General features: G+C 40.2%; 1 protein-coding gene across 1 annotated transcript in view; it reads right to left on the bottom strand.

Moving 5' to 3' along the window:
- The window catches only part of LOC144256656 (retinoic acid early transcript 1E-like), a 39,306-nt gene that overhangs the window by 13,328 nt on the left and 8,169 nt on the right, over nt 1-17,809 (bottom strand). Inside the window, exons 3-4 of the mRNA XM_077802022.1 lie at nt 13,886-14,149; nt 13,364-13,630 (exon numbers count right to left, since the gene is read on the bottom strand). Of these exons, the coding sequence (XP_077658148.1) occupies nt 13,364-13,630; nt 13,886-14,149 (531 nt within the window). The remainder of the gene's footprint in view (nt 1-13,363; nt 13,631-13,885; nt 14,150-17,809) is intronic.

Raw genomic sequence — 17,809 nt, 5'->3', positions numbered from 1 at the left:
GAGGGATCCTCCCATGTCCCACTTCCTCTTTGAAGGTGGCACTGGGGACCTACACCCAGCCAACTCTCCCTCCTGCAGTCTCACTCCCTCCCAAGCCTGCCCTAACTTTTTCTTCTCTTTTCCACTCTCTGGGCTACCTGGGTCCCTTGGCTCCCACCACAGGCTCAAGGTCAAGAACCTGCTGCAGGGGAGTGGACCAGCGGGAAGGAGCCCCTAAGGGAAGTCTGGAGACTGAGGAGGGCACGGAGGTGGGCTTCCTGTCATTTCCATCCCTCAAATTCTACTGCCAGTGCCTCCCAAAGAAAGAAAGGAGGGAGCAGAGCCTGGATGAAGAGAGTGTAATGCGGACTGTCCCTGTCTTCCTTAAGGCACTTGGACCTAAGAGGAGGTCAGAGCCTTTTCCTCCAGGCCAGGCCCCCTGCAGCACTCTGCCTCTGGGGTCTGGGTATAGTTTCATCCCCTCCTATTCCCACCCCAACCCCCCCTGGTGCTTCCTCTTGATTCAGAAGTGAGACTATTTCCAGTTGACCTGGGGACTGGAGATGAAGCTCAGTGGCACAGCACTGACCTAGCATGCACCAGTACTATAGTTTGGATCTAGAATGTACCCCAAAGCCCCTGGGTTAAAGACTTGGCCCTAGTGTGGCACTGTTAGGACTTGGTGGAAACTTTAAGATGGGGGGATGCCACGGGGGAGCTACTGAGAGTTCTGTACTCCCACCACGATATGCTGCCTTGTCCTAAAGGCCCCACAGTCCCCACAGGCCCCAAAACTCCCAAACTGGGAGCATATATTAATATTATACATTAATTCTCTCAATATTTTGTCATAGTGATGGCAAGAGGGGAAGCTGACGAACAGAGCCAGGGCACAGGTTTGATCCCCAGCACAAAACCCCCAAACAAGCAAAAAACCTGAGCTGTATTGCACAAGCAGTTTCAATTATGTAGATTGACTTGTCTTGCTCCACTCACTGACCAAGTCTGACCAAAGGGTGAAAGGCAAGAAAGTAACTAGTACTAATTCTTCTTCATTTTCAAGAGTCCCTGTCTATGAGTCAATAGGAAAATGCTTTTCCTAAAATTATTTCTAGGTGGTTGTGGGAATTTGTAAATCTTCCACTACTGTTTTTCCTACTTTTTGGCCTGTTAGCCAATATTGTGGTTGAAAGATTATAAACTTTTGCTCTAGTTCCTCACACATTGTAAACTTTCAAAATGAATAACAGCAACAAGTAGGAAATTAAATATTTTCATTTCAAATACCTATTGTTAGTACCAATGCAAAAATTTTATGAACAAAAACATAAAATATTAATCTGAAATTTTCTGGGGGGGGGGGTCCTAAAAGGAATTGAACTCAGGGGCACTCAGCCACTGGACCATCCCCAGCCCTATATTTTATTTTATTTAGAGACAGGGTTTCACTGAGTTGCTTAGCACCTCACTGTTGCTGAAGCTGCCTTTGAACTCCTGATGCTCCTATCTCAACCTCCTAAGCTGCAGGGATGGAAGGCATGCCCTATCAGGCCCGGCCTAAGCTGAAAATATTGATCTTTACATTTTAGATTTGACTTAGTACTTAACAAATAGCATTACATACATTAATTAAATCATTATCCTTTAGTATTTGCATAGTTCAAATTCTAAAATGTTACATTCATATCTTTCTCCCCTAAGTACCCACTTCTGTTATTCATACATTCTTGTCTTTAGGTAACTGAATTTTAAACACTTGAGCACAAAATCTGAAAACTGCATTGAGAATGTCTTTATCAAGCATCAATTGAAAGTCTGCTGAAAGTTATTCTCTCTGCTTTTCAAACTTGTTTTTAAAAATTTATTCTGATTTGTTATTATACATCATGGCAGCATGCAATTTATTTCATATTATACATTCAGAACACAATTTTTCAAGACACTGATTGTACATAGAATATTTTCACACCACTCATGTCTTATACATGTACTTAGGGTAATGATGTCTAACTCATTCCACAATCATTCCTACCCTCTTTCCCCCTTCCTTCCCCACCTCTCCCTTTGCCCTATCTAAAGTATCTCCATTCTTCCCATGCTCACCCCCAATCACCATTATGTCTGTGTCCTCATATCAAAGAAACTATTTGGCTTTTGGATTTTTGGGATTGGCATGCTTAACTTAGCATGATATTCTCCAACTTCATCCATTTACCTGCAATTGCCATGATTTTATTCTCTTTTAATGCAGATAATCTTCCATTGTGTATATATACCAAAGTTTTCCTACCCATTCATCTACTGAAGGGCATCTAGGTTGGTTCCACAGTTTAACTATTGTGAATTGTGCTGCTATATACATTGATATGGCTGTGTCCCTGTAATATGCTGTTTTTAAGTACATTGGGTATGAACTGAGGAGTGGGATAGCTGGGTCAGATGGTGGCTGCATTCCCAGTTTTCCAAGGAATCTCCACACTGCTTTCCAGATTGGCTGTACCAATTTGCAGTCCCACCAGCAATGTAAGAGTGTGCTTTTTTGCCCACATGCTTACCAACACTTATTGCTGTTTGTATTCTTGATAACTGCCATTCTGACTGGAGTGAGATGAAATCTTAAAGTAGTTTTTATTTGCATTTTCTAATTGCTAGAGATGATGAACATTTTTTCATATGTTTGTTGATTGATTGTATATCCTCTTCTGAGAAGTGTCTGTTCAGTTCCTTGGCCCATTTACTGGGTTATTTGTTTTTGGTGTTAGGTTTTTTGAATGCTTTATGTATTCTAGACATTAATGCTCTATCTAATGTGCTTGTGGTAAAGATCTCCTCCCATTCTGTAGGCTCTCTACTCACTTTACTAATTGTTTGTTTTGCTGAGAAGAAACTTTTTAGTTTGAGTCCATCCCATTTATTGATTTTTGATTTTAATTCTTGCGCCAAAGAAGTTTTATTAAGGAAGTTGGGGCCTAATTCCACATGGTGGATATTAGGGCCTATTTTTTTTTCTATTAGACACAGGGTCTCTGGTTTAATTGCTAGGTCCTTGATCTACTTTGAGTTGAGTTTTGTGCATGGTGAGATATAGGGGTTTAATTTAATTTTGTAGCATATGGATTTCCAGTTTTCCCAGCACCATTTGTTGAAGAGGCTATCTTTTCTCCAATGTATGTTTTTGGCACTTTTTCTAAGATAAGATGATTGTAATTTTGTGTGTTAGTCTCTGTGTCCTCTATTCTGTACCATTCATTGGTCTACCAGACTGTTTTGGTGCCAATGCTATGGTGTTTCTGTTACTGTTGCTCTGTAGTATAGTTTTAGTTCTAGAATAGTGATGCCACCAGCCTCACTCTTCTTGCTAAGGATGCTTTACCTATTCTGGGTCTCTTCTGTTTCCAGATGAATTTCATGATTGCTTTCTGTATTTCTATAAGAAATGCCACTGGGATTCTGATTGGAATTCCATTGAATCTATATAGTGCTTTTGGTAGTATGGTCATTTCGACAATTTTTCTATTTCATGAAATAGTTTGAGACGTTTTGGTGTCAGTTCTTTTTAAAGGTCTTTTAGAACTCAGTTGTGTATCCATCTGGTCCTGGGCTTTTCTTGGTTTGTAGACTTCTGATGGAGTCCTCTATTTCCTTGCTTGAATTTGATCTGTTGAAATTGTGTATATTATTCTGATTTGGATTAGGCATATCATATGCCTTGACAAATTTGTTGATGTCTTTGATATTTTCCACTTTATTGGAGTACAAATTTTCAAAATAATTTCTAATTATCTTCTGTATTTCTGTTGTGTCCATCATAATATTTCCTTTTTCATCATGGATGTTAATAATTTTTGTTTTCTCTCTCCTTATCTTTGTTAGCATGGCTAAGGGTTTATCAATTTTACTTATTTTTTCAAAGAACCAACTTTTTGTTTTGTCAATATTTTCAATTGTTGTTTTGTTTCAATTTCATTGATTTCAGCTCTAATTTTAATTATCTCCTACCTTCTGCTGCTTTGGGGGTTGATTTGTTCTTCTCTTCCTAGGGCTTTGAGATGTAATGTTAGGTCATTTATTTGTTGACTTTTTCTTCTTTGAAGGAATGAACTCCATGCAATGAACTTTCCTGTTAAAACAGCCTTCACAGTGTCCCAGAGATTTCAATATGTTGTATCAATGTTCTCATTTACTTTTAAGAATTTTTTAATCTCCTCATTGATATCTTTTGTTAATCATTGCTCATTTGGTAGCATAATATTTAGTCTCCAGGTGTTGGAGTAGCATTTATTTTTTATTTTCTCATTAATTTCTAATTGCATTCCATTATTGTCTGATAGAATGCAGGGTAGTATCTCTACTTTTCAGTATTTACTAGAATTTGTTTTGTGGCATAATAACATATGGTCAATTTTAGGGAAGGATCCATGTGCTACTGAGAAGAAAGTGTATTCATTCATTGATGGATTATAATTAAGCTCAGTTAAGTCTAAGTTATTGATTGTATTATTGAGTTCTATAGTTTATTTTTTAAGCTTTTTTTGGTAGATCTATCTAGTGGTGAAAAGGTGTTAAAGTCACTCCGAATTTTTGTGTTGTGATCTATTTGACTCTTGAACTTGAGAAGAGTTTGATTGATGAACGTAGATGCTCCACTTTTGGGGGTATATATATTTATAACTGTTATGTCTTTTGATGTATGGTTCCATTAAGCAGTATGAAATGTCCATCTTTATCGCTTTGGATTAACTTTTGCTTGAAGTCTACTTTATTTGATATGAGGATGGAAACCCCTGCTTACTTATGTAGGCCATGTGAATGGTATATTTTATCCTAACATTTCACCTTCAGTCTATGGGCATCTTTTTCTATGACATGAATCTCTTAAAGGCAGCATATTTTTGGTTCTTTTGTTTTTTAAAATCCAATCTAACAGCCTATGTCTTTTGATTGGTAACTTTAAGCCATTAACATTTAGGGTTATTACTGAAATATGATATGGATAACTGGGCATTTTTGTTTATTTTTAGTATTTAGCTTGACTTGGTTTCTCCTTTAATTGGCTTTTCTTTTATTAAAGTTCTTCCCTTTGCAGATTTTCATTGTTGTTTTTCAATCTCTCCTCTTGGAATATTTTGCCAAGAATGTTCTGTAGTTCAGGCTTTCTTGCTGTAAATTCTTTTAGCTTTTGTTTATCATGGAAGGTTTTTATTTCATTGTCAAATTTGAAGCTTAATTTTGCTGGATATAATATTGTTGGTTGGTATCCATTATCTTTTTGGCTTGGTATATGCTGTTCCAGGATCTTCTAGCTTTGAGAGTCTGGATTGTAAAATCTGCTGAGATTTGCATTGGTTTTCTCTCAGAGGTAATCTGATTTTTCTCTCTTGTGGCCTTTGAAATTCTATCCTTATTCTGCATGCTAAGCATTTTCATTATAATGTGTCTTGGTGTAGATCTGTTGTAAGTTTGTACACTTGGTGTCCTATAGGCCTCTTGTATTTGATTTTTCAATTCATTCTTCATGCTTGGGAAATTTTTGGATATTATTTCATCGAAGAGATTGTGCATTCCTTTGGTTTGAATCTCTGAACCCTCCAATATCCCAGTAAATCTTAAATTTGGTCTTTTGATGGTATTCCATAATTCTTGGATGTTCTGTTCATGGTTTCATACCATCTTTACTGTGAGGTCAACTTTATTTTCAAGAATGTATATTTTGTCTTCATTGTCTGAGGTTCTGTTTTCCAAGTGGTCTAGTCTGTTGGTGATGCTATTTATTGAGGGTTTTTTTTTTTTTGCTTATTGTTTCTTTCATTTTAAGGATTTCTGGTTTTTTTTTTCAGTATCTCTATATCTTTCTTGAAGTAATCTCTTTTAATCTGTATTTGCTCTCTGATCTCTGTGTTGGTGTGATCAATGATCACCTGAATTTGTTCTCTTTTCTCCTTGTTGGAGTGATTGATTTTTACCTTTATCTGCTCACTTAGGTCATTCTTCCCAAATCATTTTAATTATGTATATTATGAACTCCTTCTCTGATATTTTACCTACTTCACTATCTATGGATTCTATTGTTGTAGTATCTTGGTTTATTTGGGGCACTTTCCTCCCTTGTTTTTTTTTAAATTATGTCTATGTGTCTTCCTCTCTTGCAGTGTAGATCTGAGATATTACAGCTTCTGTCCTATTGCCTTATAGTGTGCCTACAGGTTACCCATACTTCATTTTTAAGGGAGAGATTAACATTATAGCCCTCAATGTATAGAATGTGCAGCCATATATCAGTTAGCTTCTATTTGTATGTTTACAGTATTGTCACTATGAACATAAATGATGAGTTTGGTTTTCTTCAACCATATAATCAATAGGTTTGCATAATGATTTACAGTTTCTGATGGTGGAAGGCAGACTAGGTTGTTGGAGGAGATGTTTATGAGGTAGGATGTGAGAATATGCATTATAGATTATATGAGTTGTGAGAGGATGATCATAGGAAGTTGGCTATTAGTAGGAGAAACAAAAGATAGGCAACCCTCTGCAAGACTCTCTGTTACTTAGTAATAGGATAACTGTTAGCACCCCTGGTAGAGAAACCTCTGGTGCGGCCAGGCCACAGGGACCTTGGTGACATTTTACCAGGCCCTTATTGTTGCCTCTTGATAGAAGCAGTGATATTCCAGTTTCTTATCAGTGGAAGCCTCAAGACTGTATGTTTCCTGATGTTAGGCTGCAGAGTCACACTTTGGTGAGTAAGGAACCTCAGCACAGGTTGACTTTCTGTGTGGGTGTGGGGTGGCTATGCCCTTGCCCTGGAACTCTGAAAGTTTTTCTCTACTGATTAAAATTGTGGTCTGTAAAATTGTAGTGATATTTATTTGTAAACCAATTTTAAGCTTTGAAGCATATCTAGATTTATTGGTAATTGAAAAAGGTGAATTCCTGCCCCTCCCAAATACTACTCCCTAAAGTATAAATGACACACTTGAACAACTTCACTGAACTATTGTACTTCTAAATGTTACTGCCAATGTAAAATCTGAAAAATATTGTGATATTATTAAAATTGAATTCAGAAGAGAGATTCCTAGGCAAAAGTTCTTAGATTTTAGAACTATAATGCTATAATGCTTTCATATATAGAAAAAACAGAGATCTTTCATAATTCTGCAATACTGCCTCAACTTTACAGAGTTTAAAAAACAACCCATCTTTTAGATTTTCATGAAATCCATTTAGAATAATTATGATTTTTTTGCTTTTGTTCATGATGGAATAAAATATTTAGCTCTGTTGGTTCAGATCTAATAAAAAGGAATGCATAAATTTGGGCCTGAGATAAATGTGGTAAAGAAAGAGCATTGAATGCTTATTAATTCACTCAAATCATATTCTGTTAGAATTTACCCACTATGACATCTACACTGTTAATTTTACAAAAACAAAACAAAACAAAAACCCCAGAAATGTTGGGGTCAGAAATTACCAATGGCAAAAACAGTTCGTAACATTATCTGGACCTGGCATTAAACCAAACAACAGGTGTCAACTGCCATCCACAGCAGTTAAAACTACAAAAGCATTAATGGTGGGAGCAGGAGTTATATAAAGCAATTCATGATAAACAATGGAAGAATAAGTTAGGAGAAAGAAGGTGTGATAGAAAGACAAGAAAGAGTTAATGATTTCAAAAAGGGACCAGAAAGAATTCAGAAGAGATGGAACAGGTGATGGTTATAAGCAAGGGGGGAGAAAAGATAGAAGTAACAATGTAAAGGGAGAGTAAACGAAAGGATAATGGATTCTGGCTGCTGGCATGATAAGAGAGAGAGAAAGAGAGAAACAAGAGGAAAAGAAAACAATATAAAACAAAACCAAAATATTCAAACCCCCAATCTTAAGCTTCAAGGTAAGGGGAAATAACTACACTTTAAAAAAATGCTAAAAGTGAGAGAAAAAGTAATATCTGTATCTATATCTATATCTATCTCCATGAACCAATCAGCACTCCAGACACACACACAAAAGAAAGAAAAAAGAAAAAATATTCTTAATGTAAAATGAAGGGCTTGTTTTCACTGAGGTGGTCAAAACAGCCTACAAGGATGGATGATCACTGTCTATGCTTTATTGTCCTTTCTATTTCTTCTTGAGCTACTTACTGAGCAGGAGAGCAAGGGCTGGGGGTTGTTAATCTCTTCCTCCTGTGCTGCCCACCTAGAAGCCAGTTGGAATGAACTAAACTGAAGCTGGTTCAAACAATTCTCAGCTTCTCTTCTCCCCAGGATGTGGTAGGATGGGATGTTACTTACTGTCAGTGCGAGTTTTGCCTGCACAGACCAGATTGATGCCTTCTCAGGGTGGGGAAGCCACAGAATCCTATGAGGGGACAGCTTGTGGGTGGGACTGAGGTCTAATCAGGAGTCAGAGACTTTGTTGGGTGGATTCTGCTCTGGAGGCATTAGATCAACACACCCCTAAGGCCTGGCAGATGCCCATCTCTTGTGTGGATCTCAGGAACCTCCCATGAATTCTACTCATGGCACAAGGGAGCCAATCCTCCACACTGTGCTGCCCATGAGTACAACCTTCCTGAATTATATTCACACCTGCCTATTGGGATTCCTGCCCTGCTCTGGCAGGTCATATGAGTCACCAGATTCAAAGGAGAAGCAGGTTGGGCTCTCTTTCTCTTTTCCAACTTGAATCCCCATGGGTACAATCTTCTCTGTGCCTATTTCACTCCCATTCTGCTAGGTACACCCTAGGGTGTAGTGTAGGTGCCTGCTGGGACAGTGTGACAGTCTTTGCTCTGATTTCCTGGCTCCCTAAGAAGCAGACACAGAATGGCCACTTCAAAATGGCTCTGCCTCAGGTGCCCATGACTCATTTGGAAGCACAGGGCACTTTTCAAATACTATTGCTCAGTGCGGCCTCTGGATCAGCTAAGTTCAGGGAGCTTTTCTGAACTCAGGTGCAACGACATGCATAGCTATTAATTCAGACACTGGTGAGAGGTGATGGAGGACTGAGAAAAGACAAACAGACACACATAGAGAAAAAACCTGAGGCCAGGTGGGGATTCAACCTCTGATGGAGGATGAATAACCCAGAGCTAGCTCAGGATGTTTATTATATAGTTTTTTTTCATCAAAAAGTTATTGTGGGCTAGGGACATAGTGCACTTGGTAGAGTGCTTGCCTCTCATGCAAAGGCTCTGAGTTTGCTCCACAGCACAACACACACACATACACTCACACACACACACTCACACACACACACACACACTCACACACACACACACACACTCACACACACAGTGATTTGTGAGAAAGTTTTAGCAAAGCAGAGAGATGTGAAGTCCATAGTGAAAATTCTGAGACATCGAGATTTTCTGCAATCAGTGTGGCCAAACTCATGGTTCCAGCAAAGGGTGATAACAGATTAGAAAATGAAGATTCACACACAGATTGTGAATTATGTAGCTGGGATTAGGTGGAGTGCTGCTTTCTGATAGAGAAGCAGGTCTCAAGATTGGCCAGCAATTTTTATTTATGTATGTCTCATATCAGGTTAAGGACAATGCTAGCATTATTCTTTGTCTTCAGGAAAGTTACAGAAAAAAGAAACATCTATGGAGATTTTCCATAGTTGCAATCCACAGTTGCCATGTGGAATGTTAGCAGGTTTGTGAAATGCTCAAGAAGGTCCATTGTTTAAACTTACTATTAAGCAGGCAGGCTTAGAAGTAGCAGAGCTGGTGAAACATTGTGGTCATCTAGCATGAGAATTCCTCTATCCCTGGGAGCTATGTGCCTGAGATCAAGGTTGAAGCTAAGCCTCTTATGAAGATCCTTTTCATGCAGGGCATTATCATAGCAGCTAGGCATCTTATGCGGCCACCCAGGAACATTCACAGGCACCAGATGTACCACAGCCATGTATTCATCAGAGACCCCCAGTCTCATTCACTGCTTTCCCATTCTTTGTCACCACTCTCCACAGAGGTTATCATGCTCAGAATTCTCTATTCCAGGAAGTTGATGCCTGAGTTTAAGGTTTGAAATGATACAGCTCTGCACCTTCCCAGGGAGCTTCCTCTGGCTGGGCATCACCATAGCAAGCGGGCCACCTTGACCTCAACGGTTACATAGGAGGTTCCCAGCAGAAACACAGACATGAGGCAATTAGAAATCATGGTTCAACTCCCTGCTGTCTACACTCAGCATTTTCTGTACTAAATCTGTTAATTTTGTTTCTCCCTCTGTGCTGAACCAGTGCTGCTACCACTGCTGCCAAAACCAGCTCGGTTTCAATGTACTCTTTCTTCTTTGTTTTACTTACCCAAACTTCAGAGTCTCTAAGCCACTGTGACTGTCCAATATTGAGTTTCAGTGAAATCGCTTTTTTACCCACCTTGCAGAGAAGCAGTACTCCTGCTGCTTGAATCCCAAGCCATGGAGCAACTAGGAATGCAGCCTTCCTCTAAACTGCCATCATGAAACCCCCAAATCCCCCATAATTCGACTTCTATTACTAAAGATTAGTTTTGTCTCTTTTTAAAATGTAGATAAATTAAATCATAAAGTATCGATTCTTTTGTGTCTGGCGTTGTCCTCCTATCTATGAAAATTGGGTCTAAGACAGTCATAGATCCTATCTGTGGGAGCTACGACCAGCATGGCCAAACTAGCAGAAGATTCTGGCGAGGGGCGATGAGAGATTGGAAGAAATAGTTAACATGTGTGGATCTTGAAGATAAAACAGCTGGGGTTGGATGGAGGGCTTTAGAAGCAGGTCTAAAAATTACACAGGAAATCTTTATTATATATATCTCTAAATCAGGGATTAAAGACCATGCAAGCATTTATTCTTTATATTCATGAAAATAGTGTAAAACTATTTCCTCAGTTACATTCTACAGTTGCAATGTGCAATGTTAGTAGAATTGTGCATCTCTCAACAAAGTCCATTGTTTAAAGCTACTAATTCACAGGCAGATTCAGGAGCAGCAGAACTGTTGAAACATTGTCCTTATCTTAGGAAGGAAGTTCCATCATTCCCAGGAGCTGAGGTGCCTGAGAATAAGGTTGAGGCTGATAAGTCTCTAGCAGGGAGGACATCTTCACAGCAACCAGGCATCCTATGCCTTTGCACCAAAACTTCCCTAGCCACCAAATATGCCACAGCCACGAAGTCATCAGGGATCCCAATCTCAGACACTGGTCTACCAGTCATTGTCACTGCTCTCCACAATGGGAGTTAACCATATTTTTATAGGATAACTGTTCCAGCTATAAACATGTCACACTTTATCCTTTCTTTTGTTCCAAGTGTCACAACAAGATGTTAATATATCCACATGTCACTTCACTCTATGGCCTTCATCCTTTGGGTCATGACATCTAGGGTGTTAGCACAGTTGACTTGTGGTTTCTGCCCATCAGTAACTTAAGTATACATAAAAATAAGTGTAAACACATAAATAAACCTCATTAAACCAGGATTTATACACTTCTAATTCATTTTCCTCTATAAATAAGGAAAACATCCACAGTCTTTCCAATTCCACCTAAATGGAGGACAGTTTGTTGAAAAGAGTGGCAGAATAAAGACTGTCATCAAAGGACACTTCTTGCCTCCACCATGCGGCCAACGCAATGGTTTCATTAATGAGGTTCTTGGCATAAAAGTTAGCTGGCAGAGATCGAAATAAAACACACAGACTCAGTTACCTTTTAATATGACCAAGTCCGAGACGGCTCCCCTCTCTGGCTCCCACCTCTAACCGCCCGGCAGGGCAGCAATGATTACTCAGGGCTAGCAGGAGAGAGAGAGAGGGAGCAAGCCAGGGAGTAGCCTTTTATTGGGGAACAAGAGATTCAGGGGAGAATTCCATCTAATGAAGGTTGAGGGGGGGCCGCACTCCAAGGTCAGGGTCAGTGATTGGGCCCCCGGGGTCAGTGGTCAGTCACACCCCCACACGGACGGGTTCTCTCATCAGGAGAGGGCCGGGAAAGCTCCAACACAGCCAGAACGCCTCAGACCCAAACCGGGAGTTGCCCAGTCACGTGTGAGAATGGCTCCCCACACTTGCCATCACGAGTTGGTCTGATGATGTTGCCTTCCCATGGTCCACAGAATTCATAGTTGATGATGAAACAGCTTCTACAATATGAAGGAAAATTATTAACCTATGTTATATTATCCTAGAGAGCAAATAACTCCTCAACCAAAGATCTGAAGCCAACACTCACACAGGTTTTCCAGATCTCAGAACTGCCCCACTCAGGAAGAGACTGCTGTATGCCCTCCCCTCACTGTCCCAAGGCCCTACCAGATTAAGACAGACACTGCTCCCCACTAAAGAAAAAACAACCACAGAAGACAGCCTATTCCTCACCTTTAATTGTGTCTTTTTTTTTTCCTCCAGAAAAAGAAGATGATGATGAAGATAATTATGATTAGGCCACTGGCGACCCCTATGATGATCATGGAAACAGATCGGTTACGTGGAGACTGCTCGGTAACTGGGACTCTTGATGTTGTTGCTAAAACAAATAAAAGAGCAAATCGCTGTCAGATTTGAAAATATCCATTCTTCAGCACCTGTTATTCCATGCAGCCCATGGGACTATATATTCACTGACTCATTATGGGACCACTATTCTACCAGGTCCTGGGGGTACAGAGATGAGCAGAGGTTGTGCCGTGTCCTTATGGAGCTCACATTACTATTGAAGGGGACAGCAAATGTCCATCCATTCTGGCATATTTATTGTACTTATGACACTTTGGCGGTTGACACAACTGGTGGTGCTTCATTTTGTCTGAGGGGGTAGGGAAGGCTTCATAAGAAGTTAACACTGAAGCTGGTTGAAGGGTAATTATATCATAGGGAGAAGAGCAGGCCTGAAAGCTTACAGAAGTATATATAACTTGGGAACTAGTTAGCAGACTATTAAAACTGGATCATTATTTAATGGAGAATGGGAGTTCCTACATAATGAAGGGCACTTAGGAGGTGAGATGGGAAAGAGAGACTGGTGATAAATCCATATGGCTATCACTGACCATCCAGGCAGGAGGCCCCTCAAGAAATCAGTCAGTCATTCAGCTCAACAAATTTTCCATTACACACATGCTAATATCCTACAGGTAAGCCATTAGGCATTTATTTATTTATTTTTAAATTATTTTAGCTATAGATTGACACAATACCTTTCCTTTATTTATTTATGTCGTGCTGAGGATTGAACCCAGTGCCCCACTCGTGCCAGGCCAGCACTCGACCACTGTGCTACAACTCCAGCCCTCAGAATAAGACCTTTAAAGAGAACTCCCACATCTTTCCCACTCTGCTGAGCTATATCATGACAACTCAGCTCCCTACCTGGCATTTCCTCCAAGTGATCTGAGAATTTCCTAAGCCATTGAGTGCAATCTCCTATGGAGACCTTCCTTAAACGTTCTATCAGTTCTTTGTCATTCTCCCACTTCTCCTTGATCCCTCGGGCTCTAGGATTAATCACTGTCCACTCCATGTGCATCACATTTAAGCAGAGAGATGGCTGTCCATCAATGCTGAAATTCCAGAATGAACCAATGTGATTTTCTCCTTCAAGCTGACAAGACATCTTGGCCTGCAGGGTGAGAGGACCTGCAATACACAACAAAACCATCATCTTCCACTCTTGATAGATCCATCACCTCCTAATAAGTTGAGCGTTTCTCTGCACATTTAGAGGCCTGTATTCTTTCTCCCAGGCCTGCCCTTTCTTCTCCATTAATTGCCACATCCCTCTAAGGCTGGGCCAATATTCAGCTCTTTTACACCCAGAGCCTCCTCCATATGTGCACTCCACCCCTTCCTCTCTCCTGCTCTCTCTGTCTCTTCACCCCATTCCATACTTACCTCTGGCCATCTTTTGTTCCGAGTTTATGTCAAGCAGGATCCTCCTGAGATCTTGTCCCAGTTCTCTCAGCGTTTCAGTCAATTTTTTCCATGTTTCGGTGGCATTCACCACTTTTCCCAGGTGACCCAAAGGTTTGATCTTGTTGCTCTCACTGTCATACTGAAGGAAAGCGGTCTCATCCACTGAGCCCTGCACTTCACACCAGGACTCCCCAGGTCTGGACTGAGGTTTGACAGTGAAGTCGAGGCAAAGAGAGTGGGTACCTGTGAGAGAAACATGGAAGTGAGGTCCAGGACAGGGAGAAGAGGACCATTAGTTCCCATCCTTCTGTGACTCCCAGACTCCCTCTGAAGGGCCAGGCTGGCAGAGGGAGGAGTCTTCATCCTAGACCCCCTCAATCTTCTAGATCCTTATTTTGGTGTCACCTTTAACTGAGGTTGTAGGATGGTCTCATGCTATCAGGGACCCCTCACAGGCAGAATGTAACCAGGAGGATTAATCTGAAAGCACTTTCAGTGATCTCAACCAAGTTCTGGGCACAAAAAATACACGATTGTATCTGTCCTCCTGAAAATTAAAAACTAGCTGAACAGACAGTATTTCCAATAGAGTGGAAAGGAGGCACCAGGGATCACAGGTCAATTCATCATGGTCTTGGTGTTCAGGCAGGTCATATGGAGTAGATGCAGGAACATGGCAGCAGAGGGGAGCTGCCACACAGGAGCACAGAACCTAGTCTGGTGTCCTAGGCTGGGGCCCTATGAGCTGATCATCAGATTCCAGGGAACCTCTCCAGCCTAACCATACTCTCTGCTCATTCTTCAGAAGAGATCTCCACTTGTTTGTACCCATAATGGAGCCCAAATCTCTCCTCCCTGTTCCCAACTAGTTCTTGCTAATAATCATGGACCAGAGTCTTCCAGGCTTCTACCAGCAGCATAGTAGTAGTAGCAAAAGAAGATATATAGCAAAATATACTGGAGACATTCTATTGAGAATAAATCACAGAGTAACAGGCAAGAAGGATTCAGGCATGTGCAAATATGCCTTTTCTCCTGTGGCATGGGCTGGCCCCAAATCTACAATGGTGGACTGAGAACCGGTCAGTTGATATTCAGTGAAGAAAAATGTTGTCAAAGACATGTTTAGCAGGTAATGCAACACAGAATTTCTTTTTAATAGAATGCTCAAACATAGAAAAGGAGATGTTAAAAAATGAAAATTCACTGTGAATACCCCATCTCTGTAGGGGAAGCAGAGCTTGCTGGAGATTACTGAGCTCCTTCCTTCTGCCCTTCTTCTACCCAATTCTCCTCCTCCTTTTCCTGTCTCCTTGCCATCTGTTTCTTCCCATGTCTATATTTTCTCCCAGCCTCACTCTCCTCAATCACATTAAATCTAATCTTTTCAAATTCTTTCCTCTTAATGATTGGGATCCATTTGCATTAAATACGTCACAATGAAAGATTCAATTAATACAGACACAAGTCCTAACGCCCCAGAATTATTTTTCTTGTTGAGAATAGAGAATGACAAAGATGATGACTTTGAGGTGGATAATGATGAAAATGAACACAAGTAATTCTTCAGAATGGTCACTTCAGGTGCTAGTGTAAAGGCAATGGATTATGAAGGCAGTCCCCTCAAGGCAATCGTGGCAGTTTTGAAAAATGTCTGTGCAGTAAATAATTTCCCTTGTGGACTGGAAAATGACACCACCTATGGTCTTGACATGAAGTGTGGTTCAGCTGGACCCTGGAAGCAGTATCAGGGTTTAACAGAAAGCAGCAAAACTTGCTGCTGCTGAAGATGAAGATTTTGTTAATAAGGAACCTAAACAAAAGCTCTAGTGAGAAAATCTCTGAGACCCAGCAGCTGAAAATGCACAACAGTGACACAAGAACAGGAAAGATGCAAAGCCACCGACACCAAGATCAAGAGGTCAAGAATCCTCCTAAACACAGGGAAAAACTCCTGAAAAACCAAAGACCTACTTCTGTTGAAGACAGAAAAGCAAAAATGAAAGAAAATACCAAAAAGGTGCTTCTCTTCCCAAAGGGTAAGCCAAGTTCTTCAATTATGTGGAGAGATGTTTTTGGATGATTGATCTGGAGGTAATTCAAGATCTCTGGCACTGGAGGAAGCTTCTTTAAGAAAACAGTTTACCAGTTTGTCAACATGTTCTGTCTTAAATTTAAGAGACATATGATCTAGTAAAACTGAATCAGGAGGGTACAGAAAATTTGAACAGATCAATTTAGGAACCAAATTCCTCAAGAAGACTCCTAAAGCACAGGAAGTAAAATCAAGAATCAATAAAACATAGAAAACAGGCAATGCCAAAAAACAAGACTGCTCGCTCATATGCACAAATGCCCGAGTGATCAAATTCAAAGACACTGAAGTGGATGAAATGGGGACAAAGAATTAGAAAGATTGTTAAAAAAGCAATAACTTCAAAGGAGATACAAATAAATAGCTGAATGAATTAAGGAAAACGATGAAGAATAGGAAAGAGCATTTCAATAAAAATATGGAAATTCTGAAAAAGAACCAGGCAGAAATCTTGAAAATGGAAAAAGTAACATAAAGCAATTTTTCAATTAAAAAGCTCAATGAGTCAAACTAAAAACTCAGTTGAGCTGGGCACAGTGGTGCCTGTAAACCCAGGAGGTAGGGAGGCTGAGATAGGAGGATTGTGAGTCCAAAGCCATCAATAAGAGGCACTAAGCTACTCAGTGAACCTTGTCTCTAAATAAAATACAAAAATGGGCACGAATGTGGCTTAATGATCAAGTGCCCCAAAGTTCAATCCCTGGTACCAAATAACAGTGACAAGAAAATCACTTCAGTTGAATGCTTCAGCAAGAGACTAGATCAAGAAGAAGAAAGAATATTAGGGTTTGAAGACAAGGTATATGAAATTAACACATTCAAATCATAAGAACAAAAAATAAATAAGAAGTGTTTTAGCCAGCTTTTTTGCTGCTGTGATTAAAGGACTTAACCAGCACAGTTGTAGAGGAGGAAGAGTTTATTTAAGGGCTCATGGTTTCAGAGGTCTCAATCCACAGATAGGAGGCTCCATTTTTGGGGGCTCAAGGTGAGGCTGAATATCATGGCAGAAGAGTGTGGCAGAGGGAAGCAGGGAGTGAGGTCTCCACTTGCTAGATATGAATATATACCCAAAGCCACACCCCAATTCCCACGTCCTCCGGCCACAGCCTACCACCTCAGTTACCACTCAGTTAATCCCTCTTAGGGACTAAATCACTGATTGGGTTAAGACTCTCACAACCCAATCATTTCTCCTCTGAACCTTCTTGCACTGTCTCACACATGAGTTTTTGGGGACACCTCACATGCAAACGATAACAAGAAGAGAATGTATAAGATCTCTGGGACAACAGTAAAAGACCCAGCATTTGAATCATAGGTTTAGAAGAGGGATTCAAGCTACAGACTAATGGCATGAGAAAACCTTTCTGTGAAATAACATAAAATTTCTCAAATCTTGTGACTGATGTGGCATCCAGGTACTGGAGGCATTTGAAGCTCAAATACACACCGCCTGGGAAGAATCTCTCCATGATGTATTATAGTTAAATTGTAGAAAGCACAAAACAAAGAGACAATGTTAACAGCTGCAAGAGGGAAGTGCCAAATCACTTACAAAGACAAAGTTAGGAGAATAACAGCAGATTTCTCAGAAGAAACTCTAAAGGCCAAGAAGGCACGGAAGGATATATTTCAAACCTTGGAAGAAAATAACTGCCAACCTGAATTACGATATCTGGAAAAGTTATCCTTCATAATTAAAGGCAAAATAAAGCCTTGCAATGTAAGTCTACATTAGAAGATTTATGAGCACTAAACTAGGATTGCAGAAGGTAGTCAGAGGAATTCTACACCCAAATGAAGAA

This window comes from Urocitellus parryii, chromosome 8 (genome assembly GCF_045843805.1).
Source record: "Urocitellus parryii isolate mUroPar1 chromosome 8, mUroPar1.hap1, whole genome shotgun sequence".
In the NCBI taxonomy this organism is placed as follows: Eukaryota; Metazoa; Chordata; class Mammalia; order Rodentia; family Sciuridae; genus Urocitellus; species Urocitellus parryii.
This window is presented reverse-complemented; position numbering and strand designations above follow the sequence as displayed.